General features: G+C 37.7%; 1 protein-coding gene across 3 annotated transcripts in view; it reads right to left on the bottom strand.

Annotated features, from left to right (window-relative positions):
- Positions 1 to 27909, bottom strand: part of BTAF1 (B-TFIID TATA-box binding protein associated factor 1) — a 109561-nt gene that overhangs the window by 9320 nt on the left and 72332 nt on the right. For 2 of the 3 annotated variants that reach the window (XM_029932224.1, XM_029932225.1), the window contains 11 exons: positions 26055 to 26256; positions 24904 to 25052; positions 17380 to 17532; positions 17031 to 17152; positions 16737 to 16904; positions 7859 to 7936; positions 7605 to 7734; positions 5576 to 5717; positions 5365 to 5495; positions 3395 to 3520; positions 1932 to 2084 (listed from right to left, as the gene is read on the bottom strand). In XM_029932224.1, the coding sequence (XP_029788084.1) occupies positions 1932 to 2084; positions 3395 to 3520; positions 5365 to 5495; positions 5576 to 5717; positions 7605 to 7734; positions 7859 to 7936; positions 16737 to 16904; positions 17031 to 17152; positions 17380 to 17532; positions 24904 to 25052; positions 26055 to 26256 (1554 nt within the window). The remainder of the gene's footprint in view (positions 1 to 1931; positions 2085 to 3394; positions 3521 to 5364; positions 5496 to 5575; positions 5718 to 7604; positions 7735 to 7858; positions 7937 to 16736; positions 16905 to 17030; positions 17153 to 17379; positions 17533 to 24903; positions 25053 to 26054; positions 26257 to 27909) is intronic. The other variant, XM_029932226.1, reaches the window with a different exon arrangement.

Raw genomic sequence — 27909 nt, 5'->3', positions numbered from 1 at the left:
TCAGAAACCTACTGAAGAAAGTCAAGTAACAATCTACAGAATGGGAGAAAATATTTGCAAGATCATGTATCTGATAAAGGCTTAATATCTAGAATATAGAAGAACTCTTAGAGGCGCCTGGGAGGCTCAGTCAGCTGAGTGTCCAACTCTTGGTTTCGGCTCAGGTCATCATCTCACGGTTCCTGAGCTTGAGCCCACATGGGACTTCGTGCTGACAAGTGCAGAGCCTGCTTGGGATTCTCTCTCCCTCTCTCTCTGTCCCTACCTGCTCATGGGCTTTCTCTCTCAAAATAAATAAATAAACCTAAAAAAAAAACAAAACAAAAAAACCCCCACCTCTTAAATTCAACCAAAAGATAGACAATACAATTTAAAAATGATCTAAACTTAAATGGCATTTTCAACAGTAAGCTAGCATTTCATACCTACTGGGATGGCTACAATTAAAAAAATAATAATCATAAAGTAAGCATTAGCTAGGATGTGGGGAAACTGGAATCATGGCACATTGCTGATGGAAACATAAATGGTACTGCCACTGTGGAAAACAGTCTGGCAGTTCCTAAAAGAGTTAAACAGAACTGGCAGATGATCCAGCAATTCCACTCCTAGGTATACATCCAAAGGAATGGCTTATGCCCAAAGAGGGGCTTATACTGATACTTAGAAGCCAATGTATGCTGCAGTATTATTCACAATAGCCAAAAAGGTGGGAACAACTATGTGTCTATCAACACATGACAAGATCTGGGACATCTGCGTGGCTGGGTCAGTTCAGTGTCCCACTCTTGATCTGGGTTCAGGTCATGATTTCAAGCCCTGCATGGAGATCTGCACTGATGGCATACAGCCTGCTTGGAATGGTCTCTCCATTTCTCTGTCTCTCCCCTGCTTGGGCTTGCGCGCTTGCACTCTCTCTGTCTCAAAACGAAAAACTTAAAAAAACAAACACATGACTAGATAATAAATAATGAAATGTTATTTAGCTATAAAAATAAGGTACTGATACATGGTACAACACAAATGAACCATGAAAACCAAGTGAGGGGTGCCTGGGTGGCTCAGTTAAGCGTCTAACTCTTGATTTTTGCTCAGGTCATGATCTCATGGTTTATGAGATTGATCCCTGTGTCAGGCTCTATGCTGATAGCATGGTTCCTGCTTGGGATTCTCTCTCTGCCCCTGCTCATGTGTGTACAGGCACTCACCCTCTCAAAATAAACTGAAATAAACTTAAAACAAAAGAAAAAGAAAACCAAGTGAAATAAGCCAGTTACAAAAGTGCAAATATTGTATGATTCCACTTACATTATTTAGAACAGCTAAATTCATACAAATATAAAGTGGACTAGATACTACCAGGGGTTGGAAGAAAGTATGAGAATAGGAAGTTGTCACTGCTTAATGGGAAGAGAGTTTCTGTTTGGGTGATGGAAAATTTTTGGAAACAAATAGTAGTGATAGCTGTACAACACTGTGAATGTAATTAATGCCACAAATTAAACAACTTAAAAATGGTTAAAATTGTATATATTACACCGTACACATTTACCAGTTTTTAAAAAAAGCTATACCAGGGCACCTGGGTGGCTCAGTCAGTTAAGCGTCCGACTTCGGCTCAGGTCATGCTCTCATGGTTCGTGGGTTCGAGCCCTGCATCAGGCTCTGTGCTGACAGCTCAGAGCCTGGAGCCTGCTTCAGATTCTGTGTCTCCCTCTCTTTCTGCCCCTCCCCCACTCAAGCTGTTTCTGTCTCACTAATAAATAAATATAAACAAATTTCTTTAAATAAAAAAGCTATACCAAAAATTGAACAAACCAAATTAAAAGAAATGGCATACACATCAGTAATAATTTGGAAAAGCAAATTTATACAGTGTTACATTATCAAGAATGTGTAACACACATCTAACATTCATGAAAGCTACTTACTTGTTTCAAAGCTGAGAGTTTAGGGGCATGTTGAATATCATGAAGAGAAGAATTCTGAACTGCCAGTTTTTCAGTAGTACTCTTGAACTCTGGATGTTGAGGTGTCAAGACTAATGCTGGATGGTTGCACAGTTTACGTAAGTACTGTAATGCCTTTAAGGGGGGGAAAGTATATGCAAGTCCATACATGCCACAAATGTCTGTGTCTCAGTATCTTTTCCTGTTTCTACCCTTTCCATAGATGCCCTTTGTCCTCTCCTTGCTGCTCCTACTCATTCTTCAAGAATCAGTTCAAATGTCTCCTCTGTGATGCCTTCACCTGTGCTTCTTGTGCAGTGTATTGCTTGTATAAACTGTAGTTTATGTCTCTCTCCCTCACTAGACAATCAACTTCGCATGGCAAAAAGACCTCTTTCCTGCCCAAAGTGGGGTAATGCTTACAGATGCTTCTCGAATAAGGCAACATTTCCTAAAGATTTCCTGAGGGTTTCTCAAACTTCAGTGGGTATAATTTCTTGAGGACCTTATAAATCTGCAAATCTCTCCCCTACACAGTATTCTAATTTAGCAAGTCAGGGAGAGGGGAAGGCAGAGCCCAGGTGGTTATTCCAAGTGGTTGTGTTTAAGAATCAGAACCCTATAGGATCCTTCTTTCTTTTCTCTAATTTTGCCACATTCTTTCTCTCTTGCCTTTTACTTGGCTTATAATTTGGGTTTTGAATCATATTAGAAAGCCTCCAATAACAAGGCTAAAGAAACAGCTGGACACGGTGACAGAAACTGTGGGAGAGGTATAAGCCCTTTCCCCTCTTCTATCTTTAAAAATGTTACGGTATTTAATTTATTGGTGGCAAGGGGGTTTGGGAGGTGGAATATTCCAAAAGGGACAGAAAGCCTAAGTTGACACTTTATCTTTTTCATCTGCTTTCCCTTGAGCACAGGAGGCACTATGTCTCATGACTTCTGTACTTCTGGTCTCCTCTGCCGGAGCCGCTTCCCACCTACATATGTGCCTGCCTCAATCCTCCTTCAGATCTCTGCTTATGTGTCACCTTCTCAGTGAGGCTGCGCTGATCTCTTTACTAGAAACCACAATCTACCCAACTCCTATACTGTATCACCCCATATCTAGGGAAGAAGTTTTTTCCACTGCTGTAGTTAACCCCTGAGCTTACAACAGTTACTGCCCTACAGCAGGCATTCCAATATTTTTTAATGTAAAGCAAAGTATTCTTTAAAACTCTTCTTTACATGCAATATACAAAAAATATTGCATTTTGTATATTTTAGTATTAAGTTACTTATTATAAATATGAAGATAAATTAACACTCTTCTCGATTTTCAAGAATGTATACACAATACTGAAAAAAATTTAAATAAGCCCATACTTTAGTACTCCATGTAAAAACTGATGCACTGAGGAACATGATTCTTCAAGAATTAAAAAGATTATAATCTATACCTGGAATACATGGCCTGTGGCTTTAAGCTTTGGTTTTTCAGTTTCTTCAGAGAGTGCAGCTGAAGAAACAGTTTCATCAACATCACACTTAGCACGAGACTTAGCAAAATCCTCATAGAGCTGAACCTGTAAGATAGCCCCAGCAAAAGAAGTGTATTTATTTTCAATTGTTCAAAAACACAGCTACCAAATGACAGAGCAATAATTTACACCAGCCCTCATTAAAGAAATTATGATACTTGTGCTTTACTAATAATTACAAATTATCCACTGCATCTTGGTAAATTCCTTTAAAATTACATGTAGAAAACAAATGTAACACATTAAGCTTGAATGCTAAAATATTAAAACTAGTCAAATAGTCCCAGACTCAACTTTTCCACTCTGTTGAGAAAGATAAATACATTCCAATAAAAGAGAATCTGAATCCTTACAAATAAATGAGAGAATCTTCTCTCAGTGAAGTTATGTGGTACCCTAGAGGTACATTCCAAGAGACCAAGTTTTAAAAGAATACTACTGCTGGGATGCCTGGTTGGCTCAATCAGTAGAGCATGCAACTCTTAATCTCAGGGTCACGGGTTCAAGCCCCAAGTTAAATAAATACCATGGATTTTCTTTTTTAAAGATTTTATTTTAATCTTTACATCCAACATGGGGTGTGAACTCACAACCCTGAGATCAACAGTTGCATGCTCTACTGTTTGAGCCAGCCCGGTCCCCCTACCATGGATTTTTTTCATTGGCACCTATTCTTTATTGTATTTACTTCAAAAAGTCTTCATCTCATTGCTCCTAAAATATTCCTTTCAAAAAAATACTAATTCAAACTTCTCCATGAGAAATGGAGACCCAGACATATGACATAGGTAATTTAAGTGACCCCAGAGTTCTCAGCATCTAGATTAGTGTCCTGCTATGCTCTAAACTCAAATTATAATAGATAGGAGAGGAAAAAAAGGTTCTGGGTATATCTGTATATCTTTTATTCATTTTACCATACTAAATCAACTCAAAATACTGAAATGAATTGATGCATACTAACCCAGAACATAAAGTTAAAACAAAATTCTGATTGCATAGGCCATGTTTAATACAAGAGAGAGTTTCCCCTTACAAATACACTACATAAGGAAAGTCACAGAAACCAATAAATTGCTTTGATAATGGTCTCTGTTACAAAAGCCAAGTCTTATTTCAAAAATTTATTGGCAATGCAGTTAATACTTTTAAAGGGATATGGTCCAACTTCCCAGGTTTGAAACTCAGTCCTGATATATATTAGCTATATAATCTTGTGCAGCTTAATTTTTTTGAGTTTCTCTTACCTTATTTGCAAAAATGGGGATTGAGAAAACCTATAATGCTGTTGTGAAGATATGACATTACAGGCAGATTTTTGGCCCTTATAAACACCAGCTCATTTCATCACCAGATTAACCTTGCAACTTTTCTGATTAATTTGAGATATAAGGGGCGCCTGGGTGGCTCAGTCAGTTAAGTGTCTGGCTTCGGCTCAGGTCATGATCTCACGGTTTGTGGGTTTGAGCCCCGCGTCGGGCTCTGTGCTGACAGCTAGCTCAGAGCCTGGAGCCTGCTTCAGATTCTGTATCTCCCTCTTTCTCTGACCCTCCCCTGCTCCTGCTCTCTCTCAAAAATAAATAAAACACTTAAAAATTTTTTATTCTGAGATATAAGAAAGCAACTATGATATATGATACTTGCTTTTATTTTAATGCTATACTCAAATGCACTTATCCAAATGTACATCCACATGTCCACATTGATTCATTCAGGTCCTCTCTCTATCTCTTTGGAATAGAATATTCCTAAAAATCTATGAAAGTAGAAGCTAGATTGGAATGATAAAAGACAAAGTCTAATCCCTTTTATTCAATACTTTTGTGGCTTATTCAAAGCACTCTCTCAATAAACATACCACCAACAACCACAATCACTGCATTTCTAACCTGGAGAGGACTAAGAGTACAGTAGTAGTCTTGAATAATTTTGGGTGGAAGATCCTGCAAAACATCTTCTTTCATTCTTCTCAAAAGAAACGGCAGGACCTGGCGGTGGAGTGCATCCATTGCAAGAACACCTGTTAAGAGACGATAGCTTCAAAAAAGATAGGAATAAGCTATATTCACTTATATAGTATATACTATATCATTTTCATACCTGCTTCTTGCTCTCGACTAGAGCTTCGAGCATCCCTACTTGCTAATATAGGTTTACCATATCGAGCAGCAAATTGACGTTCAGTTCCCAAAAATCCTGGCATGAGGAAATCAAATAATGACCACAGCTCCAAAACGTTATTCTGAATATAAAAAAGGAACACTAGTTAATCTTTTGGACTGGGATTATTTCTTTACACTTGAAACAATGGAATATTAATGAAAGCCAATTATGAGTACATATGTGAGGGGTAATCAACTACATTTTTACATATATGGTCTAAGTCTGTATTTTAATGTATAAAATTCACATCAGTATCCCTGGAGGAAATATTCTATCCTATTTGGGGAGAATTTTGATGTCTCCTTCACCAGGATAAGCTTTGATCTATAGTGTTTAAATCCTATTGATGGTATCTATCAAGCAGTAAATAGAAAAGCAGAAAGATGAATATGTTTCTGATTCTTTTACTTCGACACTAAACTTAACATCAAGATTTAAAGAATTTGGCCAACATCACCATTTCTTTTATTTAAAAAAAAAGTAAACATTAAAAAAAATTTATTTTTGAGAGAGAGCGAGCGAGCAAGTGAGGGAAGGGGAGAGAGAGAGGGAGACACAGAATCCGAAGCAGGCTCCAGGCTCTGAGCTGTCAGCACAGAGCTCGAGCTCACAAACCAGGGGATTATGACCTTAGCAGAAATCAGACACTTAACGCCCCCAATATCACCATTTCTTAAGGAAAACCTAGAAGAATTTGTTTATAGGTCAAGTCTATACAGTATTCAAAGTAATGAGGAACAGGCACAGGTTCTTTCCAATTCTACTACTGGTTTCATTTGTTAAAAAAAAAAAAAAAAATTTACAAAGAAATAGCACTTTTTCATTTGTCATTTTGGATGCATTCCCAATATGTGTGGATCCTAATGTACCAGCCCCCTGCCTTGCCCACGTCCACAAGCCCTCTTCACCCTGCTCAGGCTATGGCTCATCATGGTGGGCTGCCTTGCCATATGGACACCCTTCTAATCCCACTTAGGCTCTGCCTCCTAACTCCAGGCTACTATGGGTCTTCAGTGCAGAAACCCTTATAGCTTCAGAGCTAAAATGTTCAGGTTGGAAAGGGAGAAAGAAAGAGGGCCTTTAAGGAAACAAAAAACCAAACTTGTTGTGAAAGTAATATTGTGAACAATTAAGCATTCACTTAATGATCAAAACCCTAATACTTAGAATTATTAGTCCAGTAACAAAAATAAGTTTAAAGAAAAGTAACAAAGATGTATGTAAGTAAACAACTGTTGATTTGTTTAGCATCAAAAATCTTAGAGGTCACTTGATATTCACCATTCCACTAACTGGAGAATGATGAAGGGTATCTTCCCACCAGAATGGACTATCCACACTAGGTATGAACATTTGCAACCAGTTCCCCTGGAAGATAATAGAATCTCTCAAAAGTATCAGAACACTTCTATTAATTTACCCACCTATTTCCTTTTCCAACACAACCTTCTACAATCTTTTCCAATTTCCTCCTAACTCCAGGTACTCGCACCTCTACTATATGATGATTCCCTTCTGAATCAGCTCTAAGTTTTCAACGTTAAATCAGATTATGGTGTAATACCACAGAAGGAGAATGGCCAGTATGGAATAAAGTCTTACTAGTTTCCAATACTTTGGACACAAGACTTCTATTTACATAGCCTAAAACCACATTTTACTATTTTATTTTAATTCTAGTATAGTTAACATATGGTGTTTTATTAATATCAGGTGTACAATATAGTGATTCAAAAATTCCATACACCATCCAGTGCTCTTCATTTTAAAACCTGGTTTGCTCAGATGCTATTACATACCTAAGGAACCATTATGAACCAAATGAACACAATTATGGAATTTATTCCTATAGAAGGAAGGAAGAAAGGAAAGAAAGGAGGATGGAAAGAAGGAAAAACAGGTCTTTAATTCACTGCCAAATGTCAAACCTTCTTTCCACATGGCAAACTGTAGGGGAGAATATTACCTGGATTGGTGTTCCAGAAAGAATAATCCTATAATTAGCAGTCAGTTGTTTTACAGCTTTTGACAGTTTTGTTTTTCCATTTTTGATGACGTGGCCTTCATCAAGAATACAGTAGTTAAATTTAATATTTCTAAGGGAGAATAAACAAAAAATTTAGCACCTTTTAGTATATGGCAGGAACTTTATAAAATCTTTCAGGCAGAAAAATATTAACAGTATTAAGTTTTTCTAAAGAAAAAAATTTTAATTCTTACCTAAAGAAATCTATGTCATTCCTCACAACATCATATGAAGCCACTATCAGATTGTGCCTTTTTACTTGATGCTGTAACCTGTATTTAAAAATAAGATTGGAAAATGAGGAACCTGCAAAGTCTGTAATAGAATTTCAAAGAGTGAAACTACAGCTACTATCTTACAAGGTGTTTTCAATGTGCCTACTAAGTCCAGAATTCTTTTCTGCTTATTCTACATCTATGATCCTGATACCTGAAGACCATTCTTCTTTTGACTTGGCTTTGTTAGCTTAACTCAGTGTGACTAGAAAAGAGATGGGTACCTGATTCAAAATGTAGTGGATGTTGTAACTTTATTTGCTAACACCTCTTCCTTAAAGGTACTATATTGTGCTGGGGGGTGAGGAGAAGTCATCAATTACATGTCCCTATAATCACCAAGGAAATGAAACACTGGATCAAACTGAGCCATTCACAATATTTTATCCCCTAACCATAAAGACTAGTTTGGGGGCATGACCCAAAGCCAGTTAATCATTTCGAGTATTGATAGATTCATGATGGGAGAGGGAAGATCTCTGTGCACCACAGTGGTCAAGCTAGGTGAATGTGGGCCTTGGACTGTTTATGTAGTCGTCTTATTCATTGAATGCACAGACCAATAAAACAAGTTACGTATGGGGAGGAAGGGCAAACGAGAGCAATTCAGATGTGCCTAAAGCAAGAATTTACCCCTAAAATTCCCAAGTTAGTGAATTAATAGACTTCCTATTTGCTTAAGTTTATAAATGAATAAATTATAACTAAAGATGCTAAATTATTTAAGAGTGCAAGCTGTTGATTTGCCTATGTTCAAATCCTCATCTATTTAATTGGCTGAGTGACCTTAGACCCAGGCCCATGTCTTATTAGACTCTTGTCTGCAAACAGGGAACAAAATAAATAACCACACTCCGTGCAATAATTGTGCAAACACACAATACACAATTTTACATAAATGTACAACTACTAAGAATAATGCCTGGCTAATAACTGCTCAATATATGTTACCTATTTTGAATACAGAGTGGCAGCAAACTTATGGACTAGTCAGCAACCTATGACTATCCATGCTTTAAAAGATAAACTGAAGGACTAGAGTTAAGATGGTGGAAAAGCAGGGGGCCCTAAGCTTGCCTTGTCCCTCAAACACAGCTGGATAAGTATCAAATCTATTCTGAACACCCAAGAAATCAATCCTAGGGCAGAGAAACAAACTGCACATCTACAGGTAGAAAAATGGCCATACTGTGGAAGGTAGGAGCTACTGAGAATTGATCTGGAGGAGAAAACTGCTGCAGGTGTTGCAGAGGGGAGGTAGCCCTGAACACCAAGGGGGGAGTGGTTGGGAGAGATGAGAGGGAGAGGGGGAGGGGGAGAGAGGAAGACAGAGAGAGGATGCAAGCAGTGCACAGGGGATTGCACAAAAAATTCGCCCCCAAACCACTGAATGTAGAAAAGGAAAGGGCCTGACTACTTTTAGAAGTCCCCACCATTACCAGAGTTGTCCCTGGGGAAGCTTAGCAGTGCTCTGGTGGGGAGCGAAGTTAGAGGCCTGGGAGTGGGCAGTGTGGTCTGGGGATGCCCCAGGTCACACAGGGAAAAACAGTTCTTCTTGAAGTGCATTTGAAAATGATGGCACAGGAGCACCTGGGTGGCTCAGTCGGTTGAGTGTCTGGCTTTGGCTCAGGTCATGATCCCACGGTTCGTGGGTTCTAGCCCTACATCGGGCTGTGTGCTGACAGCTAGCTCAGAGCCTGGAGCCTATATCAGATTCTGTATCTCCCTCTCTCTCTGACCCTCCCCTGCTCGCGCTGTCTCTCTCTGTCTCTCAAAAATAAAAATAATAAATAAATTTAAAAAACTGAATTTCTAAAAAAAAAAGGGGGGGGAAGAAAATGATGGCACAGTCTCTCAGGGGACAAAGAACTGGCTGTGCTGATGTGCTGCCCCGTTCAGAAGCATAGGAACAGAGACACCTGCTAAGAGCAGCAAACTTGGTGCCAGCTTTTTGATGTGCTTTATCATAAACCATGAACCATAAACCACTGCACAGTCATGCAACTGCTTTATAAACCGGCTCTGGCCACAGCATGGTAAGACCCTCCCCCAGAGCATCGGTGCAGGTCTCTAAAATTTGGAGGTGTGAAACTCAGCACACACCTGAGATAAAACACAGGAGTACTGTGCCACTGGCAGGCAGATAGCATGAACACAGGGTGAAGGCAGGGATTTGACAGAAGCTGGGGACGTAAGAGGGGTGACTGTTTGCTCTGCTGGAGGGCTTCCTGAAGAGTGGCAGACATGAACTCCATGCTGAGGGGACGAGAGAGCAGGATGACGCCATTTCACTCCTGCCCATCAGCACTGACCCACTTCAGTGAGCTATATAGCACCCCCAAGTAGAGGCTGGAGCTGCTTACACCAAGCACACCCCCCTGCGCCCTGCAGGTGCATCTCCATTTGGGCAAGTCTGCCTCAGAATCAGCACAGCAGGTCCCTCACCCAGAAGACCAGCACAAACGCCTCATATAGACCAAGTCTACTGATCACACAGTGCTGCAAAACCTCAGTTCTCGAGGAAACAGATCTAGCTTCTTTTAACAGGGAGACCAAAACACACCTAGTTAAAACTTGCCACACAGCAGACAAGGTCCAAACCCACCAACTACAGGCAAGGAGAAACTCTGTAGAGGACTGAACTGAGGAAAGGAGCAGCCAAAATACAACAGTAGAGTGTACACTCTAAAATACCTCCTGAAGCACCAGGCCCAAAACAGTATAAGATCTTTTCTTAATATAGCCATTACTCTCAGGAGCAGGAATACTTCAGGCTTTCCCAATAATCAATCAATCAATCTCTCTCTCTCTCTCTCTCTCTCTCACACACACACACACACACACACACACACACACACACGAATACTTCAGGCTTTCCCAATAATCTCTCTCTCTCTCTCTATCTCTCACACACACACACACACACACACACACACACACACACACACACAGTGATCTAGAGAAGATGAGAAGACTGAGGAATTCACCCCAAAAGAAAGAACAGAAAGAAGTAATGGCCAGGGAATTAATCAAAAGAGATATAGGTTAAATGCCTGAACCAGAATTTAAAATAACAGTAGTAAGGACATTGGTTGGGCTTGAGAAAAATCATAGAAGATACCAGACAATCCCCAAGCTAGTCAGGCTGAAATTTAAAATGGTATAACTGAGGGGCACCTGTATGGCTCAGTCAGTTGAGTATACGACTTTAGTTCAGGTCATGATCTCATGGTTCATGAGTTTGAGTCCCATGTCAGGCTCTGTGCTCACAGCTTAGAGCCTGGAGCCTGCTTTAGATTCTGTGTCTCCCTCCCTCTGACCCTACCCTCCTCATGCTCAGTCTCCCTCTCTCTCAAGAATAAACATTAAAAAAAAAATGCTCGAAGTGAGATGCAAAACTGGCTGCATGATGACAAGGTCAGATGAAGTAGGGGAATGAATCCGTGGTATAAAAGAAAACATATGGAAGATAACGAAGCTGAAAAGAGAGGAAGAGAAAAATACTGGATCATGAATATAGACTTCAGGCAATGCTTTAAGGCAAAATAACATTCGTATCATAGGAGTTTCAGAAGAAGAGAGGGAAGAGAGAGGTTTACTGGAGCAAAATATAGCTAAAAAGTTCCCTTATCTGGGGAAGGCCACAGCATCACAATTCAAGAGGTACAGAGAACTCCCATTAAATTCAACAAAAGCTGGCCCACAATAAAAAAAATATAGACAAATACACAAAATACTCATAAAAGCAAAGAATCCTGAAAGCAGCAAGGGGGAATATATCATTAACCTACAAGGGAAGACAGATCAGGTTTGCACCAAATCTGTTCTGTCAGGCGGGAAGGAAGTGGCCTGATATATTCAACATGCTGAACAGGAAAAATATGCAGCTAAGAATACTTTATCCAGCAAGGCTGTCATTCATAATAGAAAGAGAGCTAGAGTTTCAAAGACAAAAACTAGGAGTCTGTGACCACTAAACTAGCCCTGCAAGAAGTTTTAAGAGAGACTCTTTGAGTGGAAAACCAAAAACAACAAAGATTACAAAGGAACAGAGAAAATCACTGGAAACATCAACCTAACAGGAAACAACACAATGGTAATAAATTCATATCTATCAATAATCACTCAATGTAAATGGACTAAATGCTCCAATCAAATGACACAGGGCATCAAAATGTATAAAAAAGCAGATCTATCTATATGCTGCTACAGGAAATTCATTTTAGACCTAAAGACACCTGCAGATCGAAAGTGAGGGGATGGAGGACCATCTATTATGCTAATGGATGTCAAAAGAAAGCCAAAGTAGCCATATATATGTATCAGACAAATAGATTTTAAAACAAAGATTTTAACAAGAGATAAAGAAAAGCATTATATAATAATTAAGGGGTCTATGCATCAAGAATATCTAACAATTGTAAATATTTGTGCCTCCCCCTTGGAATTGCCCTAATATATAAATCAATAACAAACATAAAAAAACTTATTGATAATACTACAATTATAGTTGAGGACCCTGACACCCCATTTATAGCAATGAGTAGATCATCTAAGCAGAACATCAACAAGGAAACAATGGCTTTGAATGACACAGTGGATCAGATGGACTTAACAGATATATTCAGAATGTTTCATCCTAAAGCAGCAGAATACACATTCTTCTTGAATGCACATAGAACATTCTCCAGAAGAGATCACATACTCAATCACCAATCAGCCCTCAACAAGTACAAAAAGACTGAGATCATAGCACACATATTTTCAGACCATAGGGTTACGGAGCTTGAACTCAACCACAAGAAAAAAACTGGAAAGCCCTCCAAAACATGGAGATTAAGGAACATCCTACTAAAGAATGAATGTTAAATAAGAAAGTAAAGAAAATATTTAAAAATACATGGGAGCAAATGAAAATGAAAATGTGACAGTCCAAAACCACTGGGATGCAGCAAAGGCAGTTTGAACAGGGAAGTATATTGCAATACACACCCACCTCAAGAAATAAGAAAAGTCACAAATACACAACCTAATCTTACACCTAAAGGAGCTAGAAAAGGAACAGCAAATAAAGCCTAAAACCACCAAAAGAAGGAAAATAATAAAGATTAAAGCAGAAATAAACAATAGAGAAACAAAATCTGGAGCACCTGGGTGGCTCCGTTGGTTGGGCATCCAACTTCAGTCAGGTCATGATCTCACAGTTTATGGGACTGAGTCCCATGTCAGGCTCTGTGCTGAAAGTTCGGAGCCTGGAGCCTGCTTTGGATTCTGTGTCTCCCTCTCTCTCTCTGTACTTCCCCTGCTCCTGCTCTGTCTTTCAAAAATAAACATTAAAAAAAAAAAAAAAAAGACCAATAGAGCTGATCAACGAAACTAAGAGCTGGATCTTCGAAAGAATTAATAAAATTGATAATTTCCTAGCCACACTAATAAAAAAGAAAACTTTTTAAAATAATAAATAAGAGTTAATACATATTCTTTTCACAATATTGAAAATAGAAATGGAAGGAAAATTTCCAAACTCATTCTATAAGGCCAGCATTACCTTGATTCCAAAACCAAAGAGTCCACTAAAGAGAAGAATTACAGGCCAATATCCCTGATGAGCACAGATGAAAAATTTCTCAAGACACTAGCAAATAAAATCTAACAGCACATTAAAAGAATTATTCACCACGATCAGGTGGGATTTATTCCTTGGCTGCAGGGCTAGTTCAATATTTGCAAGTCAGTGTGATACACATTAATAAAAGAACCATGTGATCCTGTCAATAGACGCAGAAAAGGCATGTGACAAAATATTGCATCCATTCTTCATAAAGCCCTCAACAGAGCAGAAATAACAGGCAGAACATACCTCAACATCATAAAGGCCATATACAAAAGACCCACAGCTCACATCATCCTCAGTGATATGGTCAGGAACATGACAGGGATTTCCACTCTCATTACTATTTAACATAGTACTGGAAGTCTTAGCCTCAGCAATCGGAAAACAAATAGAAATAAAAGGCATCCAAATAATCAAACTTTCACTATTTGGAGATGACATCATGATACTTAAGGTATAAAGCCCAAAAGACTTCACCAAAAAATTGCTAGAATACATGAATTCAGCAAAGTTGCAGGATGTAAAACCAATAGATACAAATCTGTTGCATTTCTATACAGCAATGACGAAGGAGCAGAAAAAGAAACCAAAGAATAGATCCCATTTACAACTGCACCAAAAACCATAACATACCTAGTAATAAACCTATACCTGTACTCTGAAAACTATAGAACATTTTTAAAAGAAATTGAAGAGCACATAAAGAAGTGGAAAAGCATTCCATGCTCATAGATTGGAAGAACAAACATTGTTAAAATGTCTATAATATCCAAAGCAATCTACACATTTAATACAATCTCTAGCAAAATATCAACAGCATTTTTTAAAGTAGAGCTATCATAAACAATAGTAAAATTAGTATGGAACATCAAGACACACGAACAGCCAAAGCAATCTTGAAAAAGAAAAGCAAAGCTGGAGGCATCATAGTTCCAGACTTTCAAGCTACATTACAAAGCTAGTCATCAAGACAATATGGTAGTAGCAGAAAAACAAGCCTACATATCAGTGGATTTTAACAGAAAACTCAGAAGTGGACCAAAACTATATATGGTCAACTAATCTTCGGTGAGACAGGAAAGAATATCCAATGGAAAAGTCTCTTCCACAAATGGTGCTGGGAAAACTGGACAGCAACATGCAGAAGAATGAAACTGGACCACCTACTTACACCACACACGAAAATATATTCAAAATGAATGCAAGACCTAAATATGAGTCAGGAAACCATTAAAATCCTACAGGAGTAAAACATGCAGCAACCTCTTTGACCTCAGCAAGAGCAGCTTCTTACTAGACCCATCACCAAAGGCAAGGGAAGCAAAAGCAAACATGAACTACTGGGGCTTCATCAAAACAAAAGTAAAAGGCAGCCTACAGAATGGGAGAAGATATTTGCAAATGACGTATGTGATAAAGGGTTAGTATCCAAGACCTGTTGATAACTCATCGAACTCAACACCCAAAAAAAATAATCCAGTTTAAAAAATGGGCAGAAGATTTTTTTTAAAGAAGATCTGGATGGCTAATAGACACATGAAAAGATGCTCAACATTACTCATCCTGAGGGAAATATAAAACAAAACCAGGATAAGATACCAACTCACACCTGTCAAAACAGCTAAAACAGACAACAGCAGATGTTGGCAAGGATGTAGAGAAAGGGTGAGAATGCAAACTGGTACAGCCACTCTGGAAAACAGGACACTGGTTGTTCAAAAAACTAAAATTAGAACTACCCTATAACCTGGCAATTGCACTATTAGGTATTTATCCAAAGAATACAAAAATACAGATTCAAAGGGGTACATGGACCCCAATGTTTACAGCACCATTATCAACAATAGCCAAATTGGGGTGCCTGGGTGGCTCAGTTGGTTGTGTCAGGCTTCGGCTCAGGTCATGATCTCATGGTTTGTAGGTCCGAGCCCTGTGTCAGGCTCTATGCTGACAGCTCAGAGCCTGGAGCCTGCTTCTGGTTCTGTGTCTCCCTCTCTCTGACCCTCCCCTACTCACGCTGTCTCTCAAAAATAAATTTAAAAAATTAAAAAAAAAATAGCCAAATGATGGAGAAAAGCCCAAGTGTCCATCAAATGATACATGGATAAAGAAGTGGTATATAATACAATGGACTATTACTGAGCCATCAAAAAGAATGGCATATGCAATGACATGGATGTAGCCAGAGTGTATTATGCTAAGCGAAATAAGTCAGAGAAAATTACCACATGATTTCACTCATGTGTAATTTAAGAAACAAATAGACGGAACACATGGGAAAGGAAAAATAAGAGAGAGGGAAGCAAACCGTAAAAGACTCTTAACAATAGAAAACAGAGTTGATGGAGGGACATGGGCGGGGGATATCTAAATGGGTGACGGGTATTAAGGAAGGCACTTGTTATGAGAGCACTGGGTGTTATATGTAACTGAGAAGCCACTAAATTCCATTCCTAAAATCAATATTACACTGAATGTTAACTAACTAGAATATAAATAAAAATTTGTTAAAAAAAAAAAAAGATAAACTGAAATCAGTGAAACTCTGCTATTCAAAATTTGTTATTTAGGGGGGGCCTGGGTGGCTCAGTCAGTTAAGCATCCAACTTTGGCTCAGGTCAGATCTCATGGTTGAGTTTGAGACCTGTGGCAGGCTCTGTGCTGACAGCTCAAAGCCTGGAGCCTGCTTCAGATTCTGTGCCTCCTTCTCTCTGCCCCTTCTACATTTGTGCTCTCTCAAAAATAAACATTTTTTAAAAACTGTATTTAAGAACATGAGGGGTATACTAGTTTAAGAGAGAAACGGCAAAGCTTATTGAACTCTAGCACTGCTATGGTCTCAGGGCAGCCAGAGCAGCCCTTGTGGAGCAAGAGCATTTTGGGGATGAAGAAGCTCTTAGAAAAAGAGATGCTGTGATTATAAGGCTCCCAAGAAGAAAACAGTGAATGGCTTTGGTTCCTAGGTCTAATACTTAGAAAATCTAATTGACTATTAACAATGGCTAATGTCGCTAAACTCCGAGTGTCTCACTGATTGTATCTTCATAACATGTATTCATTTTCGTTAAATAAGTCAAGGGAGGTTCTGACAACCAAATAGAACTAGAAATCATTTTAAATAAATTTTATTCTTCTACAGTTCTTAAAACAGAAGATTAAGTATTTTTGTTGTAGAGTTCTTACCTTATTCTTTCAGTAGGAGGTCCAGTATAGTGTAGTGGATTGAGATACTCTTTGGAGCAAAATTTACCCACTTCATCCACCCAATGACCAGTTAATGTTGGTGGACAAACTACCAAGGAAGGAAGAGGCATACATTCTGCCAATTTTGATCTTGCATATTCTTGGGCCCTTTACAACAATAAAACACAAATAGTTAACCAGTTTTTTTTGTTGTTGTTGTTTCGGAGTTGTTGTTTTTTTACATTTTTCAGCATCTAAAACCCCTTTTCCAAAAAAATTAACATTTTAAATTACCGGTGACAGTGATCTCCTGCTAGAATGCAGATGGACTGTAAAGTTTTTCCTAAACCCATGTCATCACAGAGAATTCCATGAAGTTTATACTTATTAAGAAATGCTAACCAGTTCACACCATCCTGAGGTTAGAAAAAAGAAGAAAAATTATAAATGTGAACAGATCATAAAAAAAATTTTCCTGTTAAACACATATGCACAGACCAAAAATATGTGTTTTTATAGGTAAGGGGATAGTAAATGGGTAAAACACAATAAACATAAGATTTTACTAAATAAATTTTAAAAACGCTTCAAGGTACATTGAAAGGAATAGTCACTATTCATTAGATTAAGTATAAAACTTTACCTGTTGATATTTTCTGAGTTCAGCATTAATTGGTACTGGTATTTTGTAATTTTCTAATTTTTTCCCATCTAGTAACTGCTCCAAAAAGTGTCGTTCCTTGGCTTTCAATTGGATTAGTTCTTCTGACATATTTGGAGGGTCTGGAATGCCTGCCTGAAGTGATTTTTTTTTAAGTTATTAAAACTATTTACCACAGTTAATGTGTTCATACTCAAGATTCTGAAACAACTGCAAGTCTTATCAAAATGTAAATATGGAGAAAAATAACCAAGAAATACTAATAGTTAAAATAAGTAATAAGTAATAATAAATAATTTTAAAGACTGGACAACAAGTAGAGTTTAAATTTGACAGGTATTAAAAGCATGAGACTACTAAATAAGCACACGTAAGGTATTTTAAAGAATACACCTACAACTTATTTTCCCCACACCAGGCATTACTTGATAAAGAGGTACATAAAATTGTACAGCTTATTTTAAATAAAAGGCTGTTACTGGAGCGTCTTACTTTCAGTGTTATGATGCCCTAGGGTATTAGTCTCAATATGTAGTCTGCAGACCCCTCAGGATCCTCAAGATTTTTTCAAAGGATCATTGAGGTCAAAACTATTTCATAATAAAAGAAAAACAGTGTTTGCTTTTTTTCACTTTGCTGACATTTGTACTGAGGCTCCAAAAGTAATGGTGGGCAAAACTGCTTGTGCCTCAAAAAGAATCAAGGCAATATCACTAAATGTACCAACATAAGTCACTGTGCTACAGCCATGCACCAGCAGTTTTTGAAAAAACCAGTTTCACTTAAGAATGTCCTTATTGAAGCCAGTAGGGGGACCTGGGTGGTGTGTCGGTTGCATGTGCAACTTTGGCTGAAAGTCATGACCTCACAGTTTGTGAGTTCGAGCCCCCTGATGCCCTCCCCCTTACTGGGCTCGCTGCTCTCAGTGCAGAGACCACTTCGGATCCTCCGTCCCCCTCACTCTGCCCCTCCCGGCTTGAGCTTTTTTCTCTCTCTCAAAAATAAACATTAAAAAAACAATGTCCTTAAAGTGGTAAAGATAACTTCATTAGACCTCAACCCGTGAATGCACATCTTTTTAACATTCTGTGCAAAAAAATGTGAAGTACACATAAAGCACTTTTGTTGCATATCAAAATACAGTATGTTGAGGGAAAGCACTTGTGAGATTGTTTAAATCGTGACTTGAGTGAGCCATTTTTCACAGAACAGCATTTTACTTGAATGGACTGACAAACTGTTATTCTGACTTGGCTGTCTGGCTGACATATTTTCTTAAAAATTTGTCACTTCAAAGAAAACAACTGACATAAACCTGCTGCCAATGATAAAACTCAACCTTCCAAGAGAAACAGCACTGTGAGTTTGAACTTAAGTATAAGTTTCCCAATACTCAAAAAGAATTTTCTGTTGGTGACCTAATGAATCTTAGTTTTTGCTATTTTATGACAAAACATTATCAAACTTTAAAAGATACACATAATTCACTGATTCAGTATTTTCTAAATGACCAATGCTTATGTTAAAAAACATGTATGGATAAAAGATCTACTCTTAAGTGTAAGATAAACTAATAAATTTGAAGGGAGAGAGGGGTGCCTGGGTGGCTAAGTCAGTTAAGTGTCTAGCTTTGGCTTGGGTCATAATCTCATGGCTCATGAGTTTGAGCCCCGCATTGGGCTCTGTGCTGACAGCTCCGAACCTGGAGCTGCTTCGGATTCTGTATCTGTGTGTGTGTGTGTCTCTCTCCTCCTACCTACTGGGCGCTCTATCTCTCAAAAGTAAACATTTTAAAAAACCAGTTTTTTTTTCATGTAGAGAGATTTTATATTCAATGATAATATTTTTAGATCCCACATTGCACATAAATGTAATAACCTTTCTCTTTTTCAGTTTTGGTATGTTATCAGATAAAAGAATATCCACAATTATTTAAAAAGGCTGTCAAAATACTGCTCACTTTTCCAAATACCTATCTCTATGAGGCTTGACTTTCTTCACATACCTCAACCCAAGAAACATGTTCCAACAGCCTGAATGCTAAAGCAAATTTAACAATCCTGCTACCTACTATTAGGCCAGGCATAAAAGGAATGTGCATATGTGTCAAACAATGTCACTCTTCTTACTATTTTAAGTTTTAGAAAAAAAATTATTTTTCATTTAAAAATGTTATTTATGGTAACATCTAATGGATTTATTAAATGAAATAATAAATCTTTTTTGCACTTCTCAGTTTTAATTTCTATTACAGAAAATATGGTAAAAGCTCTTTGGGGTTTTCAATTTTTTTTTTAATTTTTTAAATGTCTTTTATTTAATTTTTTGGGAGGCAGAGAGAGACAGCATGAGCAGGGGAGGGTCAGAGAGAGAAGGAGACACAGAATCTGAAGCAGGCTCCAGGCTCTGAGCTATCTGTCAGCACAGATTCTGACGCAGGGCTCGAACCCACAAACCATGAGATCATGACCTGGGCTGAAGCTGGACACTTAACCAGCTGAGCCACCCAGGCGCCCCTGGGGTTTTCAATTTTTAAGAATGTAATGAGGAGCATGTAGGTGGCTCAGTTGGTTAAGTGTCTGACTTCAGCTCAGGTCACAATCTTGCAGTTTGTGAATTCGAGCTTCATGTCAGACTCTGTGCTGACAGCTGAGAGCCTGGCACCTGCACTGGATTCTGTATCTCCCTCCTTCTCTGCTCCTTCCTCACTAGCACTCTGTCTCTCCCTCTCAAAAATAAAGATTAAAAAAAAAAAGAATGTAATGAGATCCTCATACCAAAAAGTTTGAGAACTACTGCCATTTGGTATATCTAAAGTTAAGAGATGTAAAATTCTGGGAAACAGAGTATCAATTAAGGTTAATTAAAATACAGGGGTGCCTGGATGGCTCAGTTAGTTGAACAGCCGACTTCGGCTCAGGTCCTGATCTCATGGTTCTTGAGTTCAAGTCCCACACTGGACTTGCTGCTATCAGTGTGGAGCCTGCTTCAGATCCTCTACCCCTGTCTCTCTGCCCCTCCTCTGCTCATGCTCTCTTGGTCTCAAAAATAAACATTTTTTTAAAAAGTCAATTAAAATATATATATTCCATATCACATGAGAAATAGTACTAGAGGAATGAGGTATGCACATTGAGTCTTAAAAATGACTATTATATTTTCAAAAGGTTTAGGAATTAACAACTGTATCTAATAAAATAAAAACACTTTAGCACATCTAATAGCATTCTGATGGTCATCGAAATGAGGCCTTTCTGTCTGCACAATGCTTTACAAAGAAATAACAAAACTATAAACATCTATCTTCATGGAATTTTTAATAAATGACAACCAGCCATAAGGTCATATTAGGAGGTCCATTTCCTAACAATGAAACTCTAAGCTGAAAAGTCTTAAGTATTATTCAGTGCCAGGAGCTCTTCCTGTGTGTACATTCCTCATTCCAATTCGTATTCAATCAGGTATAGTTACTAAAAGAGCTTCTGTCAAAATTACTCGAATCCTCAATATATATATATTTCAAAAAAGTACATGTTCTTCCTATGAAGATGTAACAGGAAATCAAGATAGAGTAGAACAGGAATATACTTGGATGATATTCTTGTTTCTATTGCTACATCTTCAAATTCAGTAATCTTTTCTTTTGTAGTGTCCTTTCTCCCATTAATCTCAATCAGTGTGATTTTATTTGTAATTATATTTTTCATCTCGAGAAGTTGAATTTGGTTTATTCTTCTTTCTTCCACTTTACTCATTACATTCATGCTTTCCTCTATCTTCTTGAACATATGGGGAATATTTTAATGTCCTTGTCTACTAATTCTATTATCTGGGCCATTTCGGGGTCTGTTTCTATTGATTGACTTTTCTGCTGGTTGTTGGATATATTTTCATACCTGGCCATGTTCTGGTGGGTGCTAAACATCATTTATGTTGTTGGGTGGATTTTTAGGTGTTTAATATTTTTATTTATTTTTGAGAGCATGCACACACAAGCAGGGGATGCTGCGCTGACAGCAGCAAGCCTGACATGGGGGCTCGAACTCACAAACTGCGAGATCATGACCTGAGCTGAAGTCAAACACTCAACCAGCTGAGACACCCATGCACCCCTTCTTTGGTTTCAATATTTTTTAAGAGTTATTTGCTGGAATGTGGTTTAAAGATACCTGAAATCAATTCGATCCTCCTTTTAAGGCTTTTTTTTTTTTTTTTTTTTAACATTTATTTGAGAGAGAGGGAGACAGACAAAGAGTGTGAGCAGGGGAGAGGCGGAGAAAGGAAGACACAGAATCTAAAGCAGGCTCCAGGCTCTAAGCTGTCTGCACAGAGCCCAATGTGAGGCTCAAACTCACAAACTGCAAGATCATGACCTGAGCTGAAGCTGGATGCTTACTCAACTGAGCCACCAGGCGCCTCCTTATTTTAAGGCTTATTTTTAAGCTTTGTTAAGATAAATCCAAATCAGCCTTCTGTCAAGGGCTAATTTGATCTTACTACTCAGGCAATATACTTCTAAGAACTGTGCTTAATGCTCTAAATGGTAGGAAGTCTTCTGATTCAGTTTGGTGGAAACACAAACTATTCCCGACCATGTGTGAGCTCTGGGAATTGTTCCACCTACTCCTTTCAATAATTTTTTCTCCCAGTTTCAAACATACTCACACATATGCCCAGATGAATACTCAGCCCTGGTGTGGACATCTCGAGCTTCCTCTCTGCAGCTACTTCTTGGGTACTTGCAAATTCTAGCAATCCTATTTTACCTCACTCTAAACTCTGGACTATTCAAATTGGTAAAACTGTGAGACTCTGTTTAGGTTTCCCTTTCCTGTCCTGTGGCCTGGAATCTAACTTTAGACAGTAAGCGAGGGCACTTCCTTTGTTTCTTTTCTCTCATGAATTACTATCTTGGGTTGCCTGTTCAGTATGTGAAAATCACTGTTTGATTCATTTTGTCTAGTTTTCTACTCAAGGTAGGAGGATATATCTGGTTCTGTTGGTTTTCTTTTTTAGAAATTTTAAGTAATCTCTACAACCAAAATGGGGCTTGAATTTATAGCTCTGAGATCAAGTCATATGCTGTACCAACTGAGCCACCAAGGCGCCCCTGGTCCCTGTTTTTCTATCATGGCAAAAAGTATAATATAGATCACATTTTTCTCATTTTCACATCAAAGAGAATTTGATCTTTTCTTCAACCTTTAATGGTCAGAGTCTCTTTTCTTTGCCAATCTGTTCATCAAATATTGTTGGTATCCCCTTAAAAAATAGACTTTATCTCCTCACAGTGGATTAGGGTCTGTTTTGGGTCACTTCCATTCTAATCCATAAACAGCTATTAAACTGATTTTCCTAACAGCTATTACACTGCTTTCAGCTGTTAGATTAATGTTCCTAAAGCATTTTTTCATCATCTACTCCTTTGCTCAAAGAATGCATGGTGGTTTCCTATCACTCATTGATTCCAAAGTGGAAAAGGGTCAAGGGGACTAACAATTTGGTTTACAAATAAGATGATGCAAGGCCTAAGAATTTAAAAATATGATAAGACCTATGAAGACAAGAAGAAAATGAAATTTTCTGGAAATGACTTGTGTCTTTCAATATAGTAGTCTCGTTTTTTTTTTTTTGGGTCATGGTACTTATTTTAAAAATAACTTTTTATTGTAGAATAAACCATTCATATAGACAAATACATAAATGAATGTACAGTTTTATAAAATAAACTTTGTAACCATTACCAGATCAATAAAAATAGCCTTGCCATAATCCTAGAAGATCCCATATGCTCCTTTCCAGTGATAACCAATTTTCCTTTCCTCAAGAGATAATCACTTTACTAACTTTCATGGCAACCTCTTTCTTTTCTTTATACCTTTATCACCGAATTATGCATCCCATGTACTTTTACTTAATTTTGAACTTCATAAAAATGGAATATTATGTTAAAGATTAATATTGTTGTGTCTTTACCTTGTTCATTTGTCTGCAGTATCATCATCACCATCACCATCCAGTTAACATATCTACTCCATTGATGGTGAACATCTGAGTGGTCTTAAACTACTATAAATGATGCTATGATAAATATTCTTAAAGCTATGTCTTAGTACATGTGTATGAATTTCTCTAGGCTATACATCTAGGATGGATTTGCTGGGTTACTGGGATGGGAATCTTCAACTTCAGCAGATAGAGCGAAACCTTTTTTTTTTTTTTTCCATAGAGGTTACCCAACTTATGCTCATACTTTGCTGGTAGGAATATCAAATAGTATAGTTATTCTGGAAAACAGTTTGGTAGTTTCTTAAGAATTTCAACATCACATGACCTATTAATCCCATTCCTAGATATCTGCTTAGAAGAAACTAAAGCATATAGTGGCACCTAGGTGGCTCAGTCAGTTAAGCATCTGACACTTGATTTTGGCTCAGGTTCATGAGATTGAGCAGAGCCTGCTTGGCATTCTCTCTCTCCCTTTCTTTTGACTATCTCTCCCCCACTCACATGGGCACATTTTCTCTCTCTCTCAAAATAAACAAACATTTAAAAGGGGCACCTGGGTGGCTCAGCTGGTTAAGTCTGATCTCAGCTCAGGTCATGATCTCACATGAGATCCAGCCCCACGTCAGCACACATCAGGCTTTGCACTGACAGTGCAGAACCTGCTTGGGATTCTTTCTCCTTGTCCCTCCCCAACTTAAGCACTCTTTCTCTCAAAATAAATAACATAACATTTTAAATGATTTACAAAAATAAATAAATAAAACCATATACCCAAACAAAGACATGCAAGTGCATGTTCACAATTAACATTACTTATAATAGTCAAAGGTGGTTAACAATCCAAAAGTCCATCAACTGCCATCAACTGGTGAATGGATAGACAAAGCATGGTATATCCATAAAATGGAATGCTATTTGGCCATAAAACAGAAGTAGTGATATATACTACAACATGGATGAACTATGTATCTACTTATTTCCTCAATTACAAATATCCCATCAAAATATTTTAAGCAGCTCGGCAGCAGGGTCCTGCGCCTTCCCTTGCTTTGAGCTACTTTTTTTCCCTACACTGGCTACATTTATAATTTCCAGCCCATGAGTATACTCCAAAATTCTCCAAATGACCTTCTAGTCTGCTTTCTCCACACTCCTATGGAGACTTCATTTGCTTTTTACACCTTCAATTATCACCTCTCAAACTTATCTTTCATGTATACATCAGCACAGAATCTTTACCTGGCTGTTACCAGGGATACTTAGGAACAATTCTATTTCTAGAATAGCATCAATGAATAATCATTCTTTTAGAAACTAGTTTTACTTAAAACCCTGTGTTAAAAAAATATCCATTAAAGTATAAAATTCTTAACACTTGTAACGTAAACATATTCAAGGGGTCTTTTCTTAACCTGACATTGTTTTAAGAGACTTAGGGTTATCACAGATGAAGATACAGAAAACATGAAGTTCATAAACCAAGTATCTTCAACTTACCTCAAGTGGCATGAGTCTAATTAGTGTTGCAAAGCACTGTGTAGCCATGAATCTTACACTGTCTGTCTGATCACTCATTCTTCCCAACACAGGCACAACTAAAAGAACAATATATGGAACAATACCAACATCCAGCTGTTCCATTACACCTGATTAAGTTATTAAGGAAAATTTTCAAGCTGTTCTTAGGTAATTATTTTCACAATTTGATACACCAAGATTGTAACTTCTAAAATGGTTCCTCACTTTCTCATCTATATCATGAGGGACTAGATTCCCTCAAGATCTAGGATTCAATTGTAACAGAATTTGTACACTGCTGCTGTTTTGTAAACATTATTTAACTGTCTCTTACGATATAAAATTGGGTTTTTCATCTGAGAAATGCTAGAGGAAGTTTTAATCAGGTTTTTCTCATAGAGAAATTCTTTCAAGTTTCTAGAATTCCAACCAAAATAAAGTGAGTTACATTGCCAGCCAGGGAGCACAATTCAATGTCAAAGATTAATGCCAAATTTCCCACCAGGATCTTGACAATCATAAACTGGACATAGTAGGGCCCAGTAAGTTCAGTCCTCCTGCAATCTTCAGCATTTCTGAACCAGAGTTTCTACTGACTTGGTCTCCATCCATCTTTCTTGCTCTTAGAAATATCTTTCAGACACTTTGAGTTAAAGAACATCAATGGATGCTACACCCATAGCAAAAAGCTCACTTGTATATTTCTATTACTTAGTACAGGTAGTCATTTCCCTCCCACATAATGAACTTTGAAAACATGTTTATAATATACAGACTACATATACAGTACCTGATTAGTATTAATAAGACACTAATTATAAACCAATATATCAGTCACTAGAAATGTTTCATAAAGTATATAAAATTATTTTTGCCTTTTAAAAAGATCTCTTAAAATTAATAGTAATTCTTCAAACATTCCATGGGAAAACTTTCATAATACAATGTAAATATATTTGTAATGTATTTATAATGTAATATAAAAATACTTCCATATAAAATCTAAGTAGTTTTCTTTTGAAAACAACAAAGGTTATTTATGAACATACTTAAGTAAATCAATTTTATTTTAGTCATTCTTAAGTAAAATGAATGTAATTTCTAAAGTTTGTCAAATAAAAAAAGGATACATGCAAGTGCTTCAATTGCACCCTCTTGTTTGATATTGTCATCAATTGCCCCCAGCCATGGAAGAACTTTCTCCAAAAAAATATTCATGGTTTCCATGGTAGCTATTTTGCTCATGACACCTACACAACGAGCAGCCATGTGCCTCACTGCAGTGCTGGGGTACTGAAGGCACATATAAAGATGAGGCAAATGCTGTACCAACTAAAAACAAAAAGTTTTAAGACAATCAGAATATTCATTAAGAGATGCTGAACTACAATAGCCCATACTCAGAGGTTTTCGATGTTCTAAATGGCTCTAGATTCACTTAAAAATTAATCTACATCTAAACTAATGTATTAAAGCTCTTTTTAAAGGACAAGGTGCAGGGGACACCTGGGTAGCTCAGTCAGTTGTAAGTCTGGCTTCAGCTCAGGTCATGATCTCACAGTTCGTGAGTTTGAACACCACATCGGGCTCTCTGCTGTCAGCATGGAGCCTGCTTCAGATCCTGTCTCCCTCTCTCTGTCCCTCCCTAACTCATGCTCTCTTTCTCAAAAATAAACATTAAAAAAAAAAATTCTCTTCCTCTCTCCCTCTGCCCCTCCCCTGCTCGCAATTGCTCTTTCTAAAAAACAAACAAACAAACAAACAAACAAAAGGTGCAGAACTTCAGTCTTCATTATCTTCCCTTAAGGCACCAGGGTTCACATCAGAAGGCACTAAGATTCTCCCCCTTGAGGTTGGGGAAGTGATTCCACACATTACCAGTCCCCTCCCAATTTGGTAGCTTTGGCTTAGGTTTAAGTACATTTTTTTTTTTTTAAAGTAAGCTTCATGCCCAAAATGGGGCTTGAACTCATAACCCTGAGATCAAGAGTTGCATGCTCTACCAACTGGGCCAGCCTGGTGCCCCTAGATACATACTTTCTATTCACTGGATTGAGTGATCCTGAACTCAGCACCATCCTTTGGTAAGTACTTTCCACTGTAACTTCCTGGCTTACTACAGGCATTATAATCACAAGAGCATGACATATCTCATTAATAAAAGCTTACTGCATGGGACACCAGGATTAATGTTGCTAAGAGCCAGGTACATGCTCAAGAGACTAGCTTTACAGTTCTAATGAATGTCAGGCTGATCATAGAAGGGTGAGAGCATGCAGACGGATCCTGCCCTTCTCAACTAATGATAAATCAACAAAATTTAACAAGAAAAAGATAGAAGTTCATTACTAAACAAACAGAAAAAGTTCATTCTTCTTTCTTTCCTAGATTCTCCCTGGTCTGTTAATATGAATAGAGAGCTGGAGCTAACACACTTAACAATGCTATAAATTGCAGTGTTTTCCACTGCAGTTATATGGAAAGAATACGGTTTTCTTCTATGGAAAAAAAACACATTTAATTCTCTATTTTTCTCCTCCCTGTCACAGTTTTTTTGTAAGAAATATTCATTTTAATATATAATAGTCCACAAACCAGTGTGCTTTCTTTGCCAATGACTAGCTTTATCTTAGGCAGGTAATTTCCTTCTACCTTTACACTTAGGAAGAAGTTTTATCACCTGTTAACTGGAGCGAGATTATTAACACAGCATAAATTAATAACTTTCTTTCCTGTTTACACCTGGCTTCTGTGTTATCAGAGCCCTATCCCCACTGCTCTGTATTCTAGGCTCCCAAAGTGGGTTTTCTATAACATTTGTGCACCCAGTTCTGCCTCAAAGCGCATAAGAAATATGCTGTCAATAAAGAATGAATCTAGTTATAACACATAAAATAAAATGCAATTACTAGGGATAACATCAAAGTTACACTTTTTAAGCCTTAGTGCTTTTTAATAAAACATCTGTTTTATTAGAAGAAAACT

Source organism: Suricata suricatta, chromosome 2 (genome assembly GCF_006229205.1).
Source record: "Suricata suricatta isolate VVHF042 chromosome 2, meerkat_22Aug2017_6uvM2_HiC, whole genome shotgun sequence".
Lineage (NCBI taxonomy): Eukaryota > Metazoa > Chordata > Mammalia > Carnivora > Herpestidae > Suricata > Suricata suricatta.
Note: the sequence above shows the minus strand (reverse complement) of the source record. Positions and strands in the feature narration are given on the sequence as shown.